Genomic DNA, 26,043 nt, shown 5'->3' on the forward strand with positions numbered 1-26,043 from the left:
CTGGATGCCAGTGAAAGGCTTTACGATTCACTTGGAAATCTACTTCAATCTCATGACCCATTCCTTCCTCATTTATGGCCAATATACAGACACCAAACCGTCCACTTCAATCTCCCACTCCTTTTTATGACCTTCTTCTACAATTCAGCCTTTTCCAAAATTCTCATTAAATTTGGACAACACCATAAAAAATGCTGTTGTGACCCTTTGCTGACTTGTCAAGAAAACCGAAGTAGTCCTAAACCAAATATCTACATCTCCTTAGGCTCTTATTTTACTGGTTATATAGGTATTACAAGACATTCAATGCTAACTTTCTCATTTAAAACCCTTGATAAGAAATGTGAAATACTTTGGTACAGCAACAATGAACACACGATTTGTGTTGACGGGAAAAAGTTTATTTTACATTTAGGGATTTGCATCGTTATTCATTCTCTATATCCATATTAATTCAGCATTTTGGCAAAAAGTGCCGATTCATTTCAAACGTCTTCATAACGTAAGACATACTGCGACTAAAATAGACAGATTACGGCACGAAAAAGCGACATCCAATGGGAAATTTAAGTACTGCATGAATAAAATAAACAATTACGAGCACTTCGACGTTGAAAAACAGAATTATTTTAAATTACAGTTTAGTACACCAGAGCTTGGTCACCACATCACTTTGATTTAAATTGCCTTTCCTTCATGACAGACGAGGAAAGTAGCTCCAGAATAAGTTATATTTTGTATTACATTCATGTGGATATTTCTTAAATAATTAAATTCAAACCAACAAACAGCAAGCAAGAGTCAGTGAGTAAACAGAAGAAAAAAAATAATTCTATTTTCAAGGCTATGGATTTATTGGTTGTTAAATCAATCAAATAATGTAGGTCATTTTGCTTTTTCTAAAAATCATCTGTCTTCTGTACTGTTATTTTATGAAAGTGTGATACAATCACGTCATCCACGATGAGAGAGAAACTAAAGGTGCACTTCAGTGACACACAAAATGAAAGACTGTAGTGTTTTAAGTGTTGCATGGGTGAAAGTTCACTGTCTTTTGTCAATGCTTTGGTTTGCATTCGATATGTTTATGCTGTAATTATGTGCTGCATTCTGACTAAAAAATGTCTATGATGAAATATTGGAAGGTGGTCAGCCAACTTTAACATTAGAATCTCTTTTGGTTTAATTTCCATGTGTTCTTTGCAAGCACAAATCACTTTTATATCTAGGGATTTACTGATTTACTGAACTCAATCAAAGCAACAAAGAAACAATCCAGGTTAACACTACAAGAATAACTTAAAGTCTGTGTCACTTTTTAAAGGAGTCTATGGCAGCATCAAGGTCAGGCACGAAGACAGAAGGACCGTCAGAATCACAAGGTTCTGAGATGTGAGCTGGAAGGCAGAAGCAACACCTGGAGGAGGTGAAAATTCAAGTTAGTTTTAATGATATTGTTTAACATAAAGTCATCATCCAAATTAAATGTGTGATATAGTTCATCATCCTTAATGCCATAACAAGTGACAGAAAAAGAACAGCTTAAGATTCTGTCTCTATAAGGGACATTTACTCACCGGAAAGGGTGAATGTTTTGGTCGCCGTCGCAGTGACGTTGCTCACAGGGTTCCTTGCTTCACAGGTGAATGTCCCTTCTATAGATTTTGTTGCTGTGAAAGAAAGGGTTGGCATATTGCTTATGGATAATGATGGGTTAGGTAGCAACCATTTGAAATGAGAATCTGGTCTTGAGTCAGCAGAACATGTCAGGGTCACTGTGGTGCCATCTTTTCCTGTATCTGGACCAGTGATGCTAATGTTTAGTGGACCATCTAGAAACAAGAAAACAGAAGGTTACACAGGTAACACAGGCCATTTTCACTGCCTCAACAATGAATTATGTGCTGTGATATTTGCTATCTATCTATCTATCTATCTATCTATCTATCTATCTATCTATCTATCTATCTATCTATCTATCTATCTATCTATCTATCTATCTATCTATCTATCTATCTATCTATCTATCTATCTATCATGATGATTTAATGGACACTAATTTTTGTTGAAATGAATTCAAAAGCATTAAGCCACAGTTGTGAAAGAGGAAGTCAATCTATTTATCTGTCTGTCTATCATCTGTCTATCTCTCTATCTATCTCTCTCTATCTATCTATCTATCTATCTATCTATCTATGAAGTTCACATTTAATTTAATTTGTTTAAAAATTAGTAGTTTTAAAAATATTTCTCACAATACACTTTTAACAATACCGTCTAACTACACACACTTTTACACATTTTTCCCCTACAGCACAATATCATACTGCATTTGTTTGATCAGTCTCATTTTTCTTATTTTATTTTTTTACTTTTTATTTATTTTAAAATTAACATAAATTTTATATTACGTAAAATATATCGATTTTTTTTTTAAATATTTCGTTATTTCGAGTCTTTCAACTCCTATTAATTTATTTCTATTATTTATTCTGTTGAATGTTTAGTCTAATTTTTGCAGTTCAATCAATTTCAAATATATATTTCGTCTGTTATCCTGCACTTCTTTGCTTCTTTGACTTTTTTTTACATGATAAACTATATGGTTTTACATAGTCACTCACAGTTTGCCAGCAGCTCAAATGAAGGGCTTTTGTAGGTGCGCACTTTGTTGGCAGCAACACACTGATATTCCCCATCGTGACGCAGCTTTAATGGTCTGAAGTGAATCGTGCTGTTGTCGGTGCCATTGGACACCTGCAGGTTTGAGTCGTTCATTCCCAGGGCCACGTTGTCTTTCATCCAGTAAATTTCTTCGAACGGGCCGTCAACCACGCATGTCAGGCTGAACGCTTGCTGGTCGATTGGGGTGCCGCTGTTTCTCACCAGCACAGACTGAATAGTTTCTGTTGATACAGTAAAGCTGAGAAAACAGCTTACATTTGATCTCATCTGACATGGATCATTTACTCACCAATAACAGACAGAGTCTTCATGCTGGTATTGTTCTTTCCTGTCACTTTATTAGAGGCCATACAGGTGTATTCGCCGCTCATGTTCAGAAAAACCCTGTCATATACTATGGTTCGGGAACTGCCTATCTGGCTACTGTTAAACCACCAGCTAAACTCACTCTGGGGATATGATGAAGCAGAACAGTTGAAGACCACAGACTGGCCAGTTTCAGCATAGGATGGGCCGTAAATCATGGGGAGGTCTGGTCCATCTGCAACACAGACAGTTTTTCAAGTCAGCACCCAAACACACCAACCAAAACACAAACTGTCCTGGCCAGAAGTTCATCTTAAGGCACTTTCTAGGTAACAGTTATTTCTCAACCATCAAATAACTGCCTTCCTCTTGCTTTATTCAAGTCATGTTATAACTGTTATACCTCGCCTGCCATGCATGTGCTGTGACTGTGGCTGGTTGACATGCTACATGTTTTGCCAGCAAGTGACTATACAATGACAGAAGCGCTCCAACTCAGGGACTCAAACACAAATCTGTTATGGCCACAAAGATTTTTTTTTCCACAAGTCACAGGGCTGTTCATTGGTGTTGGTCAGCTGACACGCTGTCGCATACATCTCTCAAAGCAACAGTACAGCGATAGTCTTCTGACTGCTGGTTGGAGAGCAAGAACTTTTTTCACTTTTACCAGTGAAAAACAAGGCTGGAGAACTGTGCCTACTGTGTAGACATTCTCAATAGGTGCCATTTATTCAACAATACTATGAGATTTTAACAAATTATAAACAAATTAATTGGAAAATTTAAGATGAGTTTTCAGCTTCATAACCTGTTAGAATATCATTCACAATCCGACTCAGATGATAAATGTGAGCTTTGAACTATTCTACATATTTACAATAACAAACATTCACTCCTGGACTTTTATTATTCACATTTTCTGCCAGATGATGTGAGCAATATCCAGGTGTTTTTAGTTAGTCTGGGTGGGACTGAGCAGCCTTGTGGTCTCTCACTCTATCAGCGACAAGAGGGCCGAACTGCTGCAATGACAATGAGCGCAAAGCACTGGGTCACCTTTTTCAGGTGTTATTGTTGAATATTCTTTAACGGACTAACCTTCAAGGAGTTATGGTTTAAAAATGTAAAATTTAAAATGCACATGAAAAATCACAGTGTCAGCAATAGGATCGTCGATAAGAGAAGCATGAGGAATAACAGCTCAGGGGCCACAAAATAATTGGGTGGGGGGCGGGATGCAGTAAGGGACTAGTAATTGAGATTCTGTTGTGTGGACTTTTGTAAGTGTGTTTTATGAGCTTTTACTCACAACCATAACGTACAGTCAGGTGAAGTTCAATTGTTAAATTCCGATCCACAGAAAAAAAAGGAAACTTCTGAATCAAGCGTGTGTACGGAACTTACAGTTCACAGCGAGCTTGTATAAGGCACTGGTCTTGTTTTCATACGGATTCATGGCCCCACATTGGTAGTGCCCAGAATCGTTGCGGTGGAGAGGGTCAAAGGTCACGGTCCTCATGTGGAAAACCGTTCTGTTGTCCGCAGTCAGTGGCTTGCCGTCCTTCATCCAGGTCACTTGCTCAGCAAATCCGGTTATCTCACACTTCAGCTGATGGGAGGCATCTTCCACTGCTGGACTGGTGGTTGGTGCCACTCTAACCGCTGTTATTGGCTCTGTTGACCATTTAGAACAATAGTTATTTAACTGTTTTGCTTGAGGACTTCACCATCAATCCTAGCCTCACCGAAGACCACGAGTGTCCAGTGGGCGGAGCTGTTGAGACCTGTCACGTGGTTGCTGGCCACACAGGTGTAATTCCCACTCATGTCTGTCGTTGAACCCAGGATCACATGCTTGGATGTGGTGGCCACTTGAGAATTGTTATGAAACCACTGGTACTGACTGGGAGGGTGTGACGCTGCCATGCATGTGAGGGTGACGTTTTCACCCGCCTTGGCTACACTTGGACCCATGATGGTTGCCATTTCAGGCCCATCTACAACATCAAACGAACATCAGCCACTAGTACAGCGATAATCATGACTCAGCAGAATGCAACAATAATGCAAATCGATTTGAAAATCAAAGAGGTGGTTTGAGCGCTCACACGAAACCGTCAGGGTGAAGTTGTCGCTGGCGAGACGACTGTGTGGATTGGAGGCTTCACATCTGTAGTTTCCGTTGTCAGAACGCATCACAGGGTCAAAGGTTAGGGTCGCGTTGTCCATGGAGAGGTTTTTGTTGCCACCAGGGTACAGTGGCATGCCTTGATACGACCAGGTGATGGAGTGGACAGTTCCACGAGCGTCGCAAGTCAAACTGAATGTTTGGTTCAGGACTGGGTCTGATCCAACCACCGACACCCTGGTAACGGGTTCTGCAGAAACAGAAAGGTTATTAAAGAAGACCACGAGAGAAAGTCACTTCAGATGACTTAACAGATCAATTGTGTGTGAAGTCGATTTCTCAGTGAATGTTTTTCACTGCAAAATCCCAAGCATGTCACATTATGCAATGTGCTGCCATCACCAAAGCAAATACAATGACATTTAGTTTTATATATATAAAAAAAAAACAAAACTGAGGATAGAAGCCCAAGAAAAACTACATTCTGTTCACTTAACACAGCAAAGAGTCTGCACCACTAAACGTAAATATCTGGTATCAAATATTGATATAAAAATACAATTAAAGTGTGGTGAATAAATCCTAATTAAAATATACAGAATTCCCGTTTAAGTGAGTGCTGTTGCCCCTGGCATCGTGCACTATGCCAGCACTAATGAACATCCACAAGAAGAACCTGAGGGACTGCAGCTCACCGAAAACATTGAGCATGGTGGTGGTGGAGCTGTTCTTCCCAGTGACGCCGTTGGAGGCCATGCAAGTGTACTCTCCACTCATGTTGGTGGTCAACGGTCCGATGTTGTAGACAGAGCCCTGCGACACCAACGTGTTGTTAAAGTACCAGCTGTGTTGACTGGGCGGCTGAGAGTCACTGGAGCAGTTGAGTTTCACAATTGTTCCCGTCAGAGCCGACGTCGGACCCTCAATCTCCGGGCTCATGGGGCCGTCTGTGGAGTTGAGGGGACATGGTTATTTTATTTACTACACTTCCTGATGTAATATGACTGTGTACTTACAGTTCACCACGAGCCTGTAGCTGCCACTTGTCATGTTGCTGACAGCATTAGCGGCCCAACACTGATAGTCTCCACCGTCCGAGAGTTGGACGGGATTTAGGGTCATCGTTTTGTTGTCAGTTCCGAAGCCTGTTGTGTTGTCGGCTGAAATCACGTCACCGTCTTTCCACCAAACGACTTGATGAAAAAGGCCATCTACTTCACAAGTCAGAGTGAAGGACTTCGTGTGTATCGCCAGGGCACCGGCGTCATTCACCATCACGGCTGAGATGGGTGCTGTAGGAACAAGTAAGGAGGAGAAGACCCAGGTTGTTGCAGTGCATTATGGGATTTGTATGAATGGTGGGAGAAATATTTAAATAACAAATGTGTTTTGAATGGCAACATTTTGAGAAAAATATCACAAAGGTTTGTTTTTGCTTTTCAGTTTTATCAAGCATCTTTTGGCATTTTTGCTTTTTCCCGCGTGAGTATAGCTTTTGGGGAAGTCACCGTCTTGTTTGTCCTAGTTCTGCTGCTACTGGAACACACTATAAAAACAATGTTTATTGGGCAATAACAACAGATTTATTCACCATTGTCTCATGACAGTAGAGTGACGCAATTATACACATTTTATAAAGCCAAGCCTTCCAGTTTCTGCTAGTTTTATTGGCTATGTTGACAGCACTGTTGCAGGAGCAAATAGTGAAGTAAATAGTGAAAGCTTGAAAACCTAATGACCCTGTGTTCCAACACTGGTTTTCAATTGCCATGCAAATCAACAACGATACCAGGAAATATGTGGGAAATGCAAATACCAAGCGTGATGATGTTTTTACCTTGGACTTCGAGTTGCAACCTGGCAGGGTGGGCATTGAACTGCTGGAGTCTGTACTCTCCAGAGTCATTGAGCTGCACCAACCTCAGCGTTAATGCTGAGGTGGCGGGATTGTACTCAACACGGTCCTGCCAGTCAGCGCTAATGTTCGCCCCTCCTGGGTAGACTATCACAATGATGTCCGAGTCAAACGTCCACGAACCAAGGCTTACTACGAACGTGCTGGAGAGTGTGATGTTGCTGTCCAGTCGGGCTGGGTTCTGAGAGGCACGGATCGTCTGGCCGTGGACACCTGGGCAAGAGGGACAACGTCATAGTCAACCTACGCAACAGCAGTTAAAGAAACACATTTATTCTTAATATTTAAAGGTTATCCATGGAACCATGAACTTGTCCAATAAATAATGCAATATCAAGACACAATGCAGTTATGAACAAATGAAAGTGTTGTTTTTTTTTCTCATGCTTTCAAAGACTTCAAAGACTACAATGGAACACATTTTGTTGTTTTATTGACTTTTTAAATGGAAGAGAGAAGCTAACAGCAAAAATAGATGACTCCAGCGATAATAAATAAATAATAGAAACTATGAATCATGGTGAGCCAGAAAGTCAAGCTCATTCCGAACACTTCCCCTGAAATGGTGGGGTGAGATACAAAAACAACGTGTCACAGGATTTACTTGCTATTTTCTCCATTAGCTCAGGGGTCATGACCCACCATGCAAAGAAAAATAGAGTTTGTCTTTAAAGGAAACACAATCTCATCTAGTCTCCTCTGTCATGGATGTTTTGGTTATGACATCATGCTATATATGAATTAAACTTTACGATTTGCATCAATGATTTTTTTGCAATGAATTAATTGTGTAATTACATTAGTTTCGAGGCGTAATATCCTTATTATAATAAAGTAGTCTAAAGTATCTACCACAAAAAAATGAATACTGATTGTGCTGTACTTATATGATATGGTTTTACCTTTATTTTGAAAGACCACAGTATCAAGTGAGACCAATAATTTAAAAGGTAGACAGTCAATAAAAATGTCAAAAACAGTGCTTGAACACAAAAGAAAAAGAACTTGGTTTCACATACTGCTTTTGAGCCAGCTGCCAACACACATGAAAAAACTATCTCACAGTGACGACAGTGCCACACATCTGAGCCACCTGGGGCTTAGAAATGTCAGTCAGTCATGTCAAAGTTAAATGATCTTCGAGCCAAAAAAAAGACATTAAAAAATCTCAAAATGTTTGACTAAAAGAACAAAAACAAACAAATAAACAAACAATTATATTTCTTCATATCTATGGTATAAAGATGAAAGACTGTTACCTGAGATGAACCCCAAGATCATTGGCATCAAGATGAACAGTGCCGGAGATCCCATTCTCCTGGGATGTGAATCTTTCAAACGCTGAATTCAATATGGAAACTTGTTAGGCCAGAACTCCCTTATCAAGAATTAATATTTGTTCAATGTTTTAAATGCGCCACGCTTGGGCGATGCAAATCCTCCCACCATCATGTCACCGCAGCCCCACCTTGTTTTGAACTGGCTCCCTCCTGGACTGGCACTAAGGAGTGTTCATTTACTGTAAACCTTCATTGTTTGGCCACTTTCAAACCAACTGGACAGGATGGATAATAAACCATCTTGCTCATGACACTTTTTTTTCTGTTCCACACCTTTCTCAAACAAAGGTGCCACTATAATTGGAATTTTTTTAATGTGGAAAATTGCAGTTTGGCAATGCTGCTGCTGTGATATTGATCAAACTCCTGCCGCGCCTGCTGCACATAATGGACACTCGGATCACTGATCACAAGTTTCATTTCTTATGAAACTCTGAATACATTTGTCGAGAACCACAACCACTCCCCACTGACCTTTGATACATACTTTGCTTTGAATTTGTTTTCCCTCTGTTTACTGTAACCACAGCCCCATGGAGGAGAATGAATTCATCCCTAAACAATAGAGATAAGGAATGTTCTTTCCATGGTGCAAGCATTTAATCACAGGGGAACATTAAGAGGTGGTTTTAGTTTTATTTCCAAAGACCACAGTATCTACTGAGACTGTTTTACTAATGGGATAAATAATTTAAAAAGTTGACAGTCAATAAAAATGTCAACAATTGTGCTCTACTTAAAAAACCCAAAACATTCCAATAGAGGAAACACAAAATTATGACAAAACAAAATAGATAATGTCTTGACACAAATGACTTTATTTATTTAGATAAGAAGGACTTGCTGGGATTAGAAACATGATTAAAACTTTCCAGATAATCCACTTGATCACAAACACTCTGAGTCTTATCAACATTAGGGTATGTAAATAGCAAGCGTGTGATAGTGCGAGTCTCTCAATGGTGCGAAATGGTGTGTGCTACTATCACTTTTTCTGTAATAAATATGCAAAATGGGGTCGTTCATTGATCACTTTAGTGCGTTCTGGAGGTTGGAAATTCAAATTAATATATTCTGTGTTCAATCTGAATCATAAAACTTCAGAGCAAATTTGAACAGATGGGCGCAGTGAGTCTGATTCTAGTGAGGAGAACAAAAAAATATTTACTTAAGATCAGTAGTTTTCAGCGCGCAAAAATCCCCAGGCACACCACCAGAGGAACCTTGGGCAAAGCGCAATTGTGCTTAGTCAAATGGCCTGTCGAAAAATACTTTTCATTTGTGAGACATTGTAGCTCAAGTATTTGGCATACAATTTGAAGAAACAAATAGAAAATGTATTTGTTTAAAAAATGCCTCAACAAAGATCTATACATCATGATTTTAAACAACTGTTTTAATGTCATCCCAGTCTCTTTTGCATGATTTTACGTTCATATGGTTTGGACATTCTTGGCCCCAGCATCATAACAAAGACTGACTCTTTATCTCTTAACACTTTTGAGAGTGTTTATTTGGTTATACCGTAAGTGTTTAGGGAACTTTGATGGTTTCCATGTGTCAGTAAAGTTTTGAAGTGAGTTGCCATGTTAGCCGTTAGCTCTGTTAGCTTCGCGGTGCAGTCTTTGGCGTTCGACGAGGAACAATCCATCATTCTGTCGTGAAGGTGTGTGGTCAAGGTAGAGGTTTAAAAACAACTCGATGTTAAGCATTTGATAGGCTTCTATGCTGAGAGTGTGTGTGGGAAGAGGAGCTCTGCGCTGCTCAGCTGCGAGTGATGGACAAGTCAACGCATCAGCATAGATCTATAGTGTATAGAAAGAATGTGAGAATGTCGGTACTAAGTGTTCATGATTTAATGTCATCATATCGCCCACCTCTCTACCTGGTGAATAATTCAATGCAGCCTTTTTCTTGACTGAGTCTGAATATTTTGATTTCTGCAATGATAATGCATTTCTGCAAATACATTAATTTTTGAATCCAACATTACAGAACTAAGTTTGCTGAATGGAAGAGGCTTTTTTGTTGTTATTTTTTGACAACTGCTGACTCAAAAAGGGAGATTCATCACAGTTGTTCAAGAATCTGAGTACTGATTTACATTACGTCTTGGCTGACGTCCTGCTGAAGGGCACGTCAGCAAGCCGTTTTAATAACGTTCCCGGAAACATGTGAGTCGTGCAAAATTTCACAATTCAGATCGGCTGATTAAGAGAAACTTCCATCGAAACGCCGTGATAAACTTTATGGCCAGAGTTTAAACTGAGGCCAAGGTTGAAATCCCCATGATGAGTCTCACTGTGTCAATATTCCCAGCACCTGTTCACACCCCATTCCAAACTCAAATGACATCACAAACGCTCCTTTCTTGTCACGTACTTCCTGAATTTTATTTTGATATTGTCAATATTTAGCTTTTATTATCAAAGTCATCACATAATTTGACAATCTTTTCTACCGTTTTTTTTTCTTCATAGTGAAATTATTTGAAATTAAACTGTGTATATCTGCTATTTTTCTGGTGAAATGATCTTTATTATATTAATTTAATTTTCCACAACAAGTCAGGTTCTTTTCATATGATTTTTTAAAGTAAATTGGAGGCAGAGACCTTCAATTTCTTCAAAATTAAGATGGAATATTTTTGGCAGCCCACTTATGAATGATGGAGCTGTCAGCATCTGGAAGAAAAAAAAAGATTTGTAGGCTTATTATTAGTTCTTTTAACCTCCCTCTTTGCCAAGTGAAGAAATCATATATAACACTTTTAAAACCATCTTTCCGGCTCATGCTTACTGTAACGTCAGCTATCTGACCAGTGAGCAGGGAGTGAGAGGGAGACATCACACCAGTGACAGAATACGAAGAAAGTACACTCTGACTTGACACAAGCTTTACACCATCACAAGTCATGTGAAACTGGTTTTCCTGTATGTCGGTCAAGCAGCTGCTTGGTGTGTGTGTGTGTGCTACCCGCGATGTTTGATTACAAGTGATGTCATGAGCACTCCTGCAGTCGACCGGCTGCAAAACATGAAACTCTCTCATTTACATAGGTGTGTCTCCAGAAGCCTTTTACTTTATGTCCAATTTCTCAACAGTCACATCAGCTGGCACCCTGCTATCTTTAATATGTCTAGTTCATCCATGTAATCCATTTCGCCATGAGAGATTTCAAGCTTCAGTTTGACTTAAATAAACATACCCATCATTGCCAGTCCAAATAAAACCAGAACAAAGAGAAGGCCCGGATTAAGTGACCGAGGTCCGGGTGCAGCATCTAGAGTCAAAGACAATACCAGTTTAGTTTGGAGAACCTTTGACTCACTGACGCAGGAACTTACTGCTTATCCGGATGTCGGCGGTTACGTTGCTGCTCAGCTTAGTTTCATTGTTGTAGGCCAAACATGTGTACGGTCCGACGTGACCCTCGTTGATGTTGTGAAGTCGCAGGTGTGCACCTGTGGTGTTGATCAGTTCTCCTTTGAAAGCCCACTGGAGCTGAGCTGGTGGATTGGACTGAGCCGTGCACAGCAGGGAGGCGTTGGACCCACTTGAAACGCTAGTGGAATTCTGCCCATCTACTGTGAGTGCCATGTTATCAGGCCCGTCTGTAAGAGGAGCGGATACACTTATACTCTAGAATTAAAATGGTCGGGACCCGTGTCCTCGTGAGGATGACTCACATACGACTGTGAAGTTCAGCGCGTCGCTGCTGCCGTTACTGACCAGATTTGACACGAAACACACAAAGGGTCCCTGGTCATAGCGAGTCACGTTAACAACGGTGAGAGTGGCGTTTTGGTCGCTGAGCTGAACCCGTTCACCGGCCGTGACCTCGGAACTGCCGTTCATCCAGACGAAGGAGAGAGACGACCCTGATGATACGGAACACCTGGCGACGGCTGAAGCTCTCAGCTCCATCAGGGAGGTGTGGTTCACCTGCAGGGTCACGTTTGAGACTGGCTCTGTGGACAGGAGATGGAACTGGAGTAGAAGTAGGATCCAACGTGTTTGTGGAGCTGCTCACTCGTACAAGGACTCAAACTTTAAACAGGACAATATCACTTCTATTTCAATGTAGTTTGCTAGTTGCTTTTCTTCATCTTAAATGTGAGTTTTAAAGTAGAAACCATCACCACCGTTAACCTCCTCACTTGATACAAGAAACCCCTTCATTTCAAAGCATTTTTGTACCTTTTTTATGTGATAAAATGTCATTTTGTATTATATTATGATATATTATTAGAGGCAAATATATCTCATTTTATCACATCGGGTTTTGGAGAGGGAGGTCTAGGTGTCTATTTCTGACTGCTGCCCCCATGACCAGCCCTTGAATGATGCATACATTTTCTATTCCGCATTGTCCGCTATCGCTCATGGTCAAAATTTTGAGTATTATCCAAAGAAAATCCAACATTGTAACTGTTCCTAAATGGGTGATTGCGGCGTGGATTGTTGAATTCCAAGTGTGTTTGAAATACCAAGTATAAATCAACATGAATCAAAGCATTTCCTTTTCTATTTCCGAACAATTTAAAGACATTACAAGAAATATATATTAAATGGCGATGGATTGTTAAAGATTTTCATGTATGCCTCCTTTGTGTTTCAACACAGATGATGTTCCTGTCCTCGAGGGAGGCGAAGAAGAGAGTGTGGGCGCGATGCCGTGGGTGGAGACGAGTGCTAGCTGTAGTGAATGATGTATGCTCAAGAGATAGAAAACTCATATGAAGCAATCTGGACAGATATTTGACTTCAGGAATTTGAGGCAGCAACATCATTTCTCACCCAGGACACTGAGGAGAGTGTTGGCAGAGAAGTCCGTCTCATCGCTCTGAACTGTGTAGACTCCGGTGTCAGAGGTGGTGACAGAGGTCAGAGTCAAAGCTCCGGTGGTGACGTTGACCGTTGCTCTGCCAGTGTGACTCGGGAACACCGCAAGTTGCTCTCCCAGCCAGGTCACGATCGGCGCCTCTCCCACTGACCAGCGTCCAGAGTTCAAAGTAGCCGGAGGAGACAGAGACAGAACGACGGTGTCGCCCACGACGGCTGGATTGATGGACGGTACCACCCGGACAGATCCAGACACACAACCCCCTGAGGAAGCAACAATGAACTCATCGCTGGCAAAGTGTGACAAACTGAGAATTAAAAAAACAACCAATCTCGATTTTAAACCAGATAAAACTAAGTTACCACTCAAGAATACAACATATAACGATCAAACAAAACGTATTTTCCCTTCAGTGAAATTAAATATTACGAATCGATGTGGCATAATACACACAAATGAATGCACAAAAAGAGATACTTTACATGTTTATTGGGTCAATTGAATTAATATATTGATGTTTTGGACAAACCAATGCTGCCACTTTGATCATCATATAAAATATTGCTGACAATTGTAATACATCAAGAAATGATAAGACAAATAAAAATGCATGAATAATTAGAAAATATTAGTTCAGTGGAATGTTTTATGTGGCCCACAAGAGCTTTAAATTCCATGAAATATAAATTCAAACTCAATGAAATATATAAATATATATAGAGATATAGATATAGATATAGATATAGATATGTAATATAACATTGTATTATTACATTATTCAAGCTTTGTTTTTTTTAGACTAAAGCATTTTTTTTTGCTTTCAAATGATTTCAGAGTCCTAGCAAAAATAATTTCTTTCTCTGCTGTATTGAATTGAATCCCAGAGAAACAAGTTCAGTCTGAGAAACTATAGTAGAACGCAAGGTAAAGCAAATAAAGAATACCTTGTATGAAAATCAGCAGCAGTAAAATCCCTTCGCTTTTCCGTCCCATTGTCAGTCAGTGCTCAAAAGTGTATCTGTGCCCCTCTAATATAGTGGCAGGAGGTCCTGCCTCCCCCCTCATAGATACCAAACAAAACCTCCTTATCTTCAGGTGCTTCTGGTCACTTGGTGTTCCCTCTTGACAAAGTTACAAAAGGTTGGATGGTTTTCGTTTGCTGCATGATAAATTTTGACAGATGGAATGTATGAACACAGTGGGCCGCTGGGATGAGGGGGGGGCATTGCTTGTGTTGATCAGGAATTTCAGGTGTAATTTCATAAAATATGGTCCCTCGGGAAGATGAATGCGAGTGTGTCGTAATTCAGCTGAGATAGATACTGTAGATAAGTAGTTGTACTAATATTAATCCTTTTTTAGAGTGAGATTACATACTTAAAATGAATACATTTGAAAGGAATATATAGATTTTTTCTGCGACATATTGCACAGTATTAATATTCAATTCATATCATGCAGTGTTGCTCTCTGAAAACACAAAAAACATAAATACATAATATTGTCAGCATTATTCAAAAAGACATCATATCTCTGGAAAATATTTTTATTTGCACACATTCCATATTGATAACTTGAACCTTAATATGCCTTTGTTTTGCTTCTTGCTGTCTCCATATGTTCTGTTTGGTCAGTGGCTGTTCATTCCTCTACTGCTGAGTCACTACTATTTGAGGAAGATAAGACCGTAGACCCAAGCTAACCTTCTTCTTCTTTGTCTTTCTGTGTTTCCCATCCACCACCTCTTCCTATCTTGCGCATCCTCCCTAGTCACACTGTCCTCCGTTATCACGTCCATGAACCTCAGTGGTACATGCAAGTCTTTATACCTTGTAGTACTGACTCAAAAGCATCTTTGGCGCCCCCAAGAGGAGAGAATTCAATGATATCTTAAGTTTCCAGGTAATAAGAGCGGGAGTGTGTGAGTTTTCCCTGCAGTTGTGTTTGTATTTATTGAAGCTTATCGTTCATTGTCCCCTTGCAATACAATGTTATTAGCCAACAAGACCTAAAAGTACCTTGTCACATCACTACTTGCTTCATTTGTGTAATTCCCCATGAAAGAAGGATGCATTTGCTAAGTTCCCCACTGAGCTGCACGAGTACAGCAGTGAAGTGTTGAGATGGAGCAGGGGTCAGACTGTGTGCACACCTGCGTGATGTGGCTGACACACTGGTGATTGATGCAGAGGCCGGTCTGTTTGCTCTGGATGAGTGTGTGAATGAGTATCGGTGACGGCTGACCCCCGACTGTGCACTTTGATCAGCCATTGTTCAGCGTGAAGGAAACGGAAACATGACTTCGCAACCAGAGTTTGAAGCCTCGATATTCAGCTCATGTTTCCTATGGACTTTTACATAGAACTGTTGAGAGAATTTGTTTGTGTACTGTATGGTGAGTTTTCTTGCTTTAAAATGACAAGAAAAATGTAATTCAATTCATGAAGGTCCATAGAGATGAGAAATAGTGCAGCTGTTTAATTCACCTTGACTGGTTGAGGGGGCAGCATTACATAGTAATTACTATTACTATTACATAGTAATGGACACTTGTTCAATGTGCAATAAGCGTCTCTCTGGTGCAATAACCTATTTTAATCTAGTTTAATTTATTTTTTTCTGTGTGATGCTCTTCCTGACTGCCTTCCCTTTCTTGCCTCTATTGCTGCTGCTCTTTTCAACCTTCCAATTGTAATGGTTCAGGTCTTCCTCAGCGTCAAAAGAGAAAAATAAAAGATGAGATGATGTGGGGAGAAAAGACTGCTCTTGGTTTAATTATCAAGATAAAAAGCCAATTTCCACACTTGGAGACACGGCCATCACACTTCTTCGTCTATTAAAACAAGAAAGAAAAAGACTATATAAACTCTCCTTTAGCGTTCCCGCTACGCACCACAGGTGTCAGTGCCAGGTACATCGGGGAACAGCGGCCTTTATTGTTCAGGAGTAGTGGGTATCAAACCCAACTGTTACACAATGCAGAGCTTCTCTTGATGTCTTCTTGATATGGATGACCTCCCTCGCCTGTTGATAAAACGCCCAGAATACTTGACTCCTCATTGTGGGAGTTAATATTATAATATTTTTATATTTTTCACTGAAAAAAATGAATTAAAAAATTTAAATTGAAGTTTAAGACTCACCATCATGCAAACAATAACCCATAAATCTATTGCATACAATGCATTTGACAACAAGATGCTCTCAGTCGTTCCTATGAAAACACTTGCTTACTTTAACCAGCAGGTGGAAGCAGTCGACCATGATGTTTCCTCTCGCTGATAAGCGGGGTCATGTGAGGGACAAATATTTTAGAGCGGATAAAACCAAAACATTGAGGTACATGGATCTAGCGGTGGAGCATGCGAAGAGGATCGGTGTGACGAGGTAGGATGTGCAAGGTAGGCTGAGGTGGAGGATGCTGACTTGCCGTGGCGGGAAACACCCAAATACAATACAAAGAATATTTATCTCAATTGTGATATTGAACTTTGAAATCTGGCCCATGATGATTCATCATGCATCCCCACTTGATAAAGTACAACCGGCGTTTTGTTTAAGAAAGATCTGTTTCATAAGAAAGAACTCAATTCAGTCTTATTGTGCAAATGCATTTGTATTTTTAAGATTATTTGCATTGTCTAAATTTCTTCTGTATATAGAATCTGCCATTAAAATCTATTGTTATACAAGCGGTAAACAAATAGGCACTTTGTACTTCCTGTTCCTTGACGGGCATGAATTGAATAATAAAAATTTCATACGCACACGGTCATGGAAAAACACATGATGGGTGTGAGTCCATAAAGTCGAAAAGCCTCTGTTTGAAAAGCTGGATACTTTGGAAATCTGAAGTATCCACCTAACAATAGAGAATAGGCTGGAGGAACAAAGTGTTTAGGTTGAGTACATGTTTTGAAAAGTATATTTTGAGGGAAACATAAATAAAGCGTTTGTGACGTAAATCGCTCGTGAGGCGTTCACTGACCACTGCGCGCTGAACACGACGGTCACACCACCCACAAGTGCAATAATTTAATTGACAACATCAACAATATTTACAAACAAATTAAATTTGGCTTAGCAAGACTGACAAAGTATTCTAGGTCCAAAATATCTTTGGAAGACATTATATGTTCATGTTGCATCAACTTCCAAAAATGGAAGTCAAACGAGGCGCTTAAATTGCTGTTTTATGATTTTTTTAACTCATAAAATGTACTTTTCTCTGAACAGGTCTTTGGTTGTATGACATGCATGAACATGACAAAAACACTGCAACTTTTTCAAATATAATATATAATAATAACTCAACATACAATGGGGGAAAACACACCACACAAAATTCCATACGAGAAAGTTGAGTTGTGGTGCCGAATGTCATGACAACAGATTAAACATTAACCTCGGTTCAAGGATCACTGAGCTGAAGTTCTCATTGTGTCTGTCGGAGCGGAGTTCTGTGAAAGTAATGTCGGCGAGAAACTGCACACACGCCATGGATTAGCTTACTAATGGATATAAAAAACCAGAATGAGCCACAAAAAATAAAAATAAAAAACTAGTACTTTTATATTTTAACAAGACACTGAAAATGTATGACGTTTTTTTTCTTCATTTAATAATAATAATAATAATAATAATAATAATAATAATAGTCAGCAAATACTGCTGAGATTTACAACTTTTTTTTACTCACCAAATGATACTTTATGAATAATGACGCTGCCAAATTAACGTTTAATTTGGTGAAGGCAGTACTTTCTGTGTGGCTGTGATCTTTTCCCCGGTGCCCACCCCCTAAAGAATTTCTGCTTGTGCTTAAAGTGCTGCAATGGATTCCAAATTTGAAAAACTGAATTTCATTTCAAGTACATGAGCTGTAAGGTCTGGAGAATCCTGACAGACTGAAAAGAGAACTATGTTACAGTGCGGTAGAATCAGTTTTCAGTCTTTCAACTCAGGAAGTGTTTCTTTGCCCTGAAATAAACCTCTCAATTGTACGTGTGCTTGCATGAAAAATTCAAAACAAACAGTTGCTGTGTCGACTGGACCTCATGAAATGAGACTCAGTTTAAAAACTAAAACACAAATATCTCAGACCAGGCCTGTTGGAGAGGTCCAAAGCAGATTATGAGTAGTTCAACCCAGGCCGAGGTGCTCGATTCTTCACTCTCTTGAGATGAGCGTCGTAGCTCGGCGGGGAAGATGGGGTCTTCACTTTTACCTCTGCGTAGTCAGTGGATTGATCCGATGATCCTAACTGGACAGAGTCACCGTTGGCCTTGTGGTAAAAACTAACCTCGGCATAGTTCAAATCCTGAGGAAGGGAGAGGAGGAGAGGAACCACAAATATCAATGCATGCTCATCGCCTGCTTGGCGTCTGTCATTCCCAGATTGAATGTGTCAGATCAGGGCCAGCATCACCATGAAGAGATTTGCATTCCTGGATTCTGAACCTGAAATTTACGCAGTAAAACAGGTGCTTGCAGCCAACTGGGGACCAGAACTTCTCTTAAGAGACAGAGTGAAGACCTATTTCGCCTGAGCAGCCCCTCCTCGCTCGCATGGCGTGATAACTGCCTGGGGACTACGCAATGCATAAAACAAATGGCGGCACATTCTACATGTAACAACGGGTCCATCGCTATTTAAAGCTTGCTAAACAGCCGTGTGCTTACAGTTAAAGGGGTATACTGTAGATAGCAAATCGTCCATACAACAAAAACAGTTACTTAAGGTAACGCCAGGAGACAGACAGCAGCCGTGGCCCACACAGGCAATTTGGAATGATTTCTAAACGTCGATGGGAACAAGCAGAGAAATTGTGTGGAGGGTTTGCTTGATGGTGACGTTGTTGTAACATTAGGAAATAGTTTGAGTTCAGGAACTACTGTGGTTAGACGTATCTTAATCTGATCGTACCTGACTGTCAGCAAACGAAAGATTGTTCTCCCCTTCAGTTCCTAAACACACATACAAAAACATATAAATAAAGGTTCAAAATATGAAAATATATATAAAAACTTTACCAACCTCTTCTGCTGGTGATTTTTTTCTGTTTTGTCCTGTTTGGGAATAATACATGAATTTAGTGAATAATTCTCTCTCTCTCTCTCTCTCTCTCTCTCTCTCTCTCTCTCTCTATATATATATATATATATATATATATATATATATATATATATATATATATATATATTTATTATATATTATATATATATTTCACCCCAAAGATTTTTTTGTGCCGAAACTACATAGCAAAAGGTGGATGTTGTGATAACACAATCGAAACGTGTGGAGATACTTCAATGAATCTGAGCAAGACCACAGAACAGGGATTTGTAGGTGTTTGGAGCTGACATCACAAGAGGCAGAGCATCGCATTTATATGGTGGGAAAGCTCAGCGTGAAAACGAAAAAAATAGTCTTAGCTGCAGCATGGAGACAGTCACGTCTCAAGTGTGGAGCACATCAGAGATCACTGCCTCGGCTCTTGCCTCTTTCCGGCAGCTGACTAAAGTGCATCTGTTGCAGATGTTAATCTTTATCCTCAGCGCAAAGAGGCAGCGAAACGTTTCCCTTTGAGTTTCATTTAATTTGGTACAATAGATGTGTTCACACCCAGAGTGTGACCGTTTTATGGAACCAGCATGGCTGTGCACCTGAATGAAAATAAAAAGGACTCACCGCCTCCGGTAGAGAAAAAATCCTCCCACAGCAGCAGCGACGATGACGACAAGACAGCCGACAACGATTCCAGCAATGCAGCCAGGGGGACAAGGACTCTCTGTGGTTTTGGGGAAGGGGACTTTAGAGGTGACGATGAACTGTCTTCACTGTACAGCTGACAGTATTAGATTTAAGTCAACTTTTGGCAACAAGAAAACCAAAGGGACATCAATACCTCTCACAAACAGCTCATGTGTTTTGGTCAGTGTTTTCCCAGCGACATTATTCTGAGCTTCACAGACGTAGGTGCCATTGTTGGACAATTGTGCTTTTTTAACAGTGAAGACAGAGGAACTTCCTTTCATTATCCCGTTGTGCTTCCAAGTGAAGTTGGCAGCTGGAGTGGACTCAGCAGTGCAGGTCAGTGTGAAAGGACTTTGGACCTCTACCTGATCTGGTCCTGTGATGGTGACCTGCTCTGGCCCAACTGTAGGACAGGAAATGACATCAGTCTTGCAGTAGAAAACAGAAAGAACTGTCCAGAGTGTTACCTACAGTTGACTACCATCGCGTAGTTCATCCGGATGTTCTGGAGGGGGTTACTCTGTGTACAGGAATACACCCCATCATCTGACCTCCTCACTGACTTCAAAGAAAGAGTTCGGTTGCCATCAACAAGCATCATGTTGTCATCTGGATTCAGAGCGATTCCATCCTTCCACCACAACCTGGAGTAGATGGAGCCGGCAGCGTCACAGCTCAGATTCACACTCATCCCTTCGATCAGGAGGTTTGTTGATGCCGTGAGAGAAGCTGCACTTATTTTCACTGTTGAAGAAAACAAATATCAATGACCAATTCTACTTCTTCTTCTTCTTCTTCTTTCGGCTTCTCCCTTCAGGGGTCGCCACAGCAGATCATCCTCCTCCATCTCACCCTGTCCTCTGCTTCCTCTTCTCTCAAACCTACAAACCTCATGTCCTCCTTCTCCACGTCCATCAATCTCTTCTTTGGCCTTCCTCTCCACCTTCTGCCTGGCAGTTCCAACCTCAACATCTTCCTACCATTGTACTTGCTCTCTCTCCTCTGTACATGTCCAAACCATCTCAGTCTGACTTTGTCTCCTAAACACCTGACATGTGCTGTCCCTCTGATCTACTGCTTCCTGGTCCTATCCATCCTGCTCACTGCCAGAGAGAACCTCAGCATCTTCATCTCTGCTACCTCCAGCTCTGCCTCCTGTCTTTTCCTCAGTGACACTGAAACAACTTGTTTTTAATTCAAAATTAAAAGGTTAGTGAACCTGCTCTAATAATAGAAGTGGTACAGCCTGGATGCAGTGGTCAGAACCTGTCCAGAGTGGTCCAACAGAAGATGAGTGTGAGCTTGTGAGAAGGACAGGTTTTTCTAAGGGCTGGCGGTGGGAAGTTAGCATCAGTAATTTGTCCCAACAAACAACAAACAAGTTTCTTTCATGAGAACTGGACTACTTGCGCTGTTAGAAGTTGACTGATAAGAAACATTGTGTTCCGTCCCTGAATGCACCACGAGAGCTTCCACCTCCTGTGACCTTGCTGGTGGTTCAGATGCCTTTCTCTTTGGACTTCTGTTCCATAGTCTGGTGGACTTTATCTGATGCAGTCAAATTATGAGTCTTGAAGCTGAGCAATACTTTTATCAGGCCAGTTGATTTATGTGTTTATGCTCATAACAATCTTTATCACCAAAAAGTTAATTAATAAATAAGTTGACAGAGCCGATGTCATCTTAACTGATGGGCTGCATTTAAGTAGGACTTTAGACTCGAACCACGTGACATTGTGACTTAATGTAGCACTTCCTGGATTCTTCCGTTTGCCGTGTGGAACATTCAGTCAAATTTAGCCGAGTTTTACTCACTGACAATTTCCTCAATTTCCAAGAATGACTGACAAATGTTTCAGCGGTTACTTCCTATTAAGAGACCTTTTTATTTTGACCATATTTGGTTGGGACAGTTACTGAGACTTGTTGTACTTCCTCGTTGTGTCTATCAGGAGACGCAGACCGCAACAGATTTGGCTTAAACCCCTCAGAGTTACGACTGAGGAGGGAGACTTTACAACCTTGTTTGTCGCTCTTCTTCATTCACTCAACCTGGCAACCAGATTCATTCTTAAGAACTCTCAAGAGATTTTTGTTGAAGAACCAATGTTAAAGCATGAAGGCGTGCTTCACAGAGAGGTGGTGAAATCGGATGCACTGCACAAGGTTGGACAAACGTAGAGGACTGTAAGTCATGAAGCGCCAGACCGTTGCTCTCCTCTCTTGACTCAACATGACAGTTACATAACTCAGCATCTGAGCTTCACAAGTTCCTTTAAATTGCAGTGTGGCCAGCGCTGTGTATAGGATGTATACTGACGCACAAGAGCCATCATTTTAAGAGGAAGAATCTGATCATGCAGTACAATATTATGTGCATGAAAACAAGTTTATTATTATGAACTCAGTCCAGTTAGACTTTCAGTTAAATATCGCAGTTCAACAGAAGAATGAACAGCTTCCTAGAAGTTATTTGCAACATGTCACAAATGCAGCAGCATATTCAAGTATCTGTGTATTAAAGATTGATATAAAATATCAAGACAATATGACATACCAAGTGTCTGATATTTTCTTAATTCTGGGTAGTTTTTTTTCCCAGACATACAATGGAACATGACTCCATGTCAATCCTCGAACCTTTGTCTATGCTACTCTGTTTAGCTGCTAATGCTTGTTTGTTGTTTACATTAGCTATGAATAAAATGGACATGAATAAAGATATATGTCCTGTATAAGAGCTGTTATGTGCCATTGTCAGATTTTTTTTCTCTTCACAACAGACATTTTGCTGACAAGGCAGCAGGCAACCAAAGTAAACAGGCTGATAATGAGTTCCTCCCTGCTGCATTTGAGTGAGTTAACTATTAAAATCCCCAAACAGGCTCTGGATGAAACAAGAGGAGAGATGACAAAACTATGGATTCTATGAGAGAGCTGAAACGTTTGACTGCATCTCACATCTGATCTGTTCTCATTGTTGTTATTTGCATCCTGACTTCATATGGTTTGGAGAAGTTGAGACCCCAAAGAGCCAGTTCTATTTATGATGCAACTTGAAAGTGGTTTGTTTCCAGCCACCACCCACAGATTCTTGGTTGAAGTCAGCTCAAGCGCATCATTGTTTTTGATTTCGCACTTGCACTAAAATGGTGGTTGACCTTTGACCACAGTAACTTGTTGATGAATAACAACAAAATAATTCAGTAACTTAGCGCTGATCATATTCATATCATGAAGAGAAACTAAAGAATTCAACTTGAAACGCTCGCTCAGCAACTTTGGACGTCCCTCAGACAAGACAGCTGTGAACACTAAAGAGAAACTGACTCAAAAGCACCATTGGACCTGTTCTACCAATCATGGCTTGGTGCACCGACTATGAGTCACTTCAATGGAAATTCATTACTTCTAGTAGTGTCCAAATCAAAACAACAACTCAACAAACTAGAAGGCATTTTAGCAATATTTCATCGTATCAAGCCGTGAAACGCAGCACGTCTTCACATGTGATGTCAGAAAACCGTCAATTTGTTAACATCCTGTTGCTTTCAGGAGACACCCTGAATATATTGTTAGTCCATCACAGACGACGTTAGAAGTGTGTGCGTTCAACAATCTCTGTGCGGGATTTTTGGATAGTGGGAGGAAACCAGAGTGGTAACTAGAAAACGCATGGATTCTATACAAGAAGTTTGCTGTGCTTTTATTTTGGCAGAGATTCCATGTTCCTGTGAATGTTCTAAAAGTTCCCTCATTATTTCCCAATGGATATATTGGATAATTCAAACATAAACACATCATGACATATAAGAATATAAGATTTTATGGCAAAAATGAAAGCAGAGGAACTTACCCAGCACAGTCACAGCTTTTGAAGGAGATGTTCTGTATCTCAGAGTTTTGTTGTTGTAGGCCTGGCAGCTGTAACCTCCACTCTGAGCCTCAGTAGCATCTGTCAGGAGAAGTTCTGGTCCAGTGTTGGGCAGCAGGGTGTCGTTCACGAGCCACTGGAGTTGTGCAGGAGGACTGGAGGAAGATGAGCAGCTCAGTCGGATGGTGGACCCTTCCTCAAAGTGCTCCTGTGATGGTGAGACCTGGAGATCCACTTCGTCAGGTCCATCTGGTTAAAAGGAGTAAAAAAAAAATGATTGAGGTCATGTTTAACATGAGAGAATATAAAGTTGACTGAGGATCTCACAGCTAATGGAGAGAGTCACTGGATCACTGATGTCCTTGCTCACTGCATTGGACACGCCGCACCTGTAGGGTCCCTGGTCATAGCGAGTCACATTCAGGATGGTGAGTTTGGCTCCTCCGTCAGTGATTAGAACTTCATCACTGGCAGAGATCTCAGAGCTGATGTTCCGCCAGCGGAAGGCGAGCGAGGACCCGGAGGCGACTGAGCAGTTGAAGGTGACAGAACTGTTGAATTCCACCAAGTCTTCAGGGCTGACAGTCAGTTTAGCACCAGTGATGAGAACTGGAGGAAACAAGAGACCAGAGTTATTCTACTGTGACATTTCACCGTCAGCGATGAAGCTGCTCACCATGAACTTGCAGATCTGTACTATCTTCGATGGACTCTCCTTCAGTGGTCAGAATATTAGCTCTGTAGGTTCCACTGTCATTGGTTGAGACATTTCTCAGTTCCAGGGATCCAGTTGACCTGAAAAGTGTGATCCTGTCTTCATACTCGGGGTTTGTCTTGTTAATGGTGGGGAGGGAGGATATTATAGAAGAGACTACATCAGTGCCTCTGGTGAATCTCCAGTCAATAGTGAATGGGGTTTGTGTTGGTGACAGTGTCACCCTGAACGTCACTGTTTCTCCCACGGCTGCGTCCTGAGATCCAGCTGCTAACACACCGGCTGCTTCAGACAGAAAAACAAAGAAAGACAGAGAAAAGGCTGTTTTAAGACTCATGTGGACATCTTTTGAAGAAGGTGTGAGCACTCGAGCAACGGAGAAAGACAAAAGAAAATATGATGAATAAATGTATGGTTCTACAGCTGTCCTTCCTGTTTGGAGGCTGATTTGAAGTTCAGTTTTAACTATCAGTATTTACGCGGAAGATAAACGAAGAAATGAGTCAGATATAAAATTACATAGCCAAATAAACGGCTCATGTACTTTTCCAGTGCGTTCTAGGTTGTAGAGAGAAACAAGTTCAACATTGAACTGCAATGAAAAACCTTCATTTACACAAACTTCTTACCTTTAGAGGCCACCAATACAATTCCAATGATTGTTAACAGATCCATTGATCAAGCTGGTGAAGCAGTGAAGAGCTCAGATACAAGTGTAACTGTCCACATTAGACGGGTGGACTTCAGGGTCAGGGTGAGACGGCAGGCCCCTCCCTTTTTATGGACTTACAAGGAAAGACTAGAAAGTTGCAGAAGCTCGCCCTCTTGTGGTTGAAGTGGCAAATTCTGGAACACGAGACAAGTTATTAAATATCATGTAATGGGAGATTTCTTCCACCACAAGAGCTTAATAACGTAAATGAAAATAACAAAAAATGTTTTTCATAAAAAAAAAATATTCTGTTGATGGTTTTGCATGTTTCCTTTTTATATTTAATGCCAACAAACAAATATGATGGGACCAAAATTTAACAAATTCAGAATTGAGGACTATCAGACAAGACAGAAAGAAGAAATGAAAAAGAAATTCCCGACATTCATTCTCTTCCTTTCATTTCAGGCCCACTGGCAAATTACCATTGGAAAATGAACATGAATGAGGAGTGATGACTGAGAGTTTCACCATCAGGAACCTTCTCAGGTCAACAAATGATGATGAACGATTCCCTCATATTTTCGAGTGATCTGTATTTGTTTTCCATATCTGTATCTATCCAACAATGACGTGTACCATGTCGTTGTCAGTCCAGGAAGCAGTCCTGAAACCATTCCGTACGGGTGAAAAGTTCCCTTTTTTTGTCAATAAATGAGTAAATGTATCTTCCCTGGTGTGTACTTGTAGTTGGTTGCAATTATTTGGGCAATGGCAAATAAAAGGTGAAGTGAAGACCTACAACGTCAGCGTGAACAGCAG

At 40.6% G+C, this 26,043-nt stretch overlaps 2 protein-coding genes across 3 annotated transcripts; both read right to left on the reverse strand.

The window, feature by feature from the left end:
- Positions 1–379: 379 nt before the first annotated feature.
- Positions 380–14,984, reverse strand: LOC128767903 (carcinoembryonic antigen-related cell adhesion molecule 5-like). Its single transcript, XM_053880266.1, has 15 exons — positions 14,927–14,984; positions 13,178–13,486; positions 12,067–12,348; positions 11,725–11,991; positions 11,586–11,660; positions 6,960–7,250; positions 6,139–6,414; positions 5,818–6,069; positions 5,103–5,372; positions 4,740–4,991; positions 4,399–4,668; positions 2,975–3,226; positions 2,625–2,906; positions 1,578–1,832; positions 380–1,417 (listed from the first exon to the last, which is right to left on the reverse strand). The coding sequence occupies exons 1-15, from the start codon at positions 14,982–14,984 to the stop codon at positions 1,329–1,331; spliced, it is 3,480 nt and encodes a 1,159-aa protein (XP_053736241.1). The 3' UTR covers positions 380–1,328.
- Positions 14,985–17,130: 2,146 nt separating this feature from the next.
- LOC128768720 (carcinoembryonic antigen-related cell adhesion molecule 1-like) lies at positions 17,131–25,311 on the reverse strand. Of its 2 annotated transcripts, none has more exons than XM_053881783.1 (10): positions 25,199–25,311; positions 24,531–24,854; positions 24,182–24,463; positions 23,837–24,103; positions 20,452–20,724; positions 20,132–20,383; positions 19,915–20,014; positions 19,261–19,292; positions 19,150–19,190; positions 17,131–18,543 (listed from the first exon to the last, which is right to left on the reverse strand). In XM_053881783.1, the coding sequence occupies exons 1-10, from the start codon at positions 25,242–25,244 to the stop codon at positions 18,355–18,357; spliced, it is 1,806 nt and encodes a 601-aa protein (XP_053737758.1). In that variant the 5' UTR covers positions 25,245–25,311; the 3' UTR covers positions 17,131–18,354. The 2 variants fall into 2 exon arrangements, with proteins under 2 accessions (XP_053737758.1, XP_053737759.1); XM_053881784.1 differs by having other exon boundaries at positions 24,531–24,851; positions 25,199–25,306.
- Positions 25,312–26,043: the final 732 nt, after the last annotated feature.

Source organism: Synchiropus splendidus, chromosome 12 (assembly GCF_027744825.2).
Source record: "Synchiropus splendidus isolate RoL2022-P1 chromosome 12, RoL_Sspl_1.0, whole genome shotgun sequence".
NCBI lineage: Eukaryota > Metazoa > Chordata > Actinopteri > Syngnathiformes > Callionymidae > Synchiropus > Synchiropus splendidus.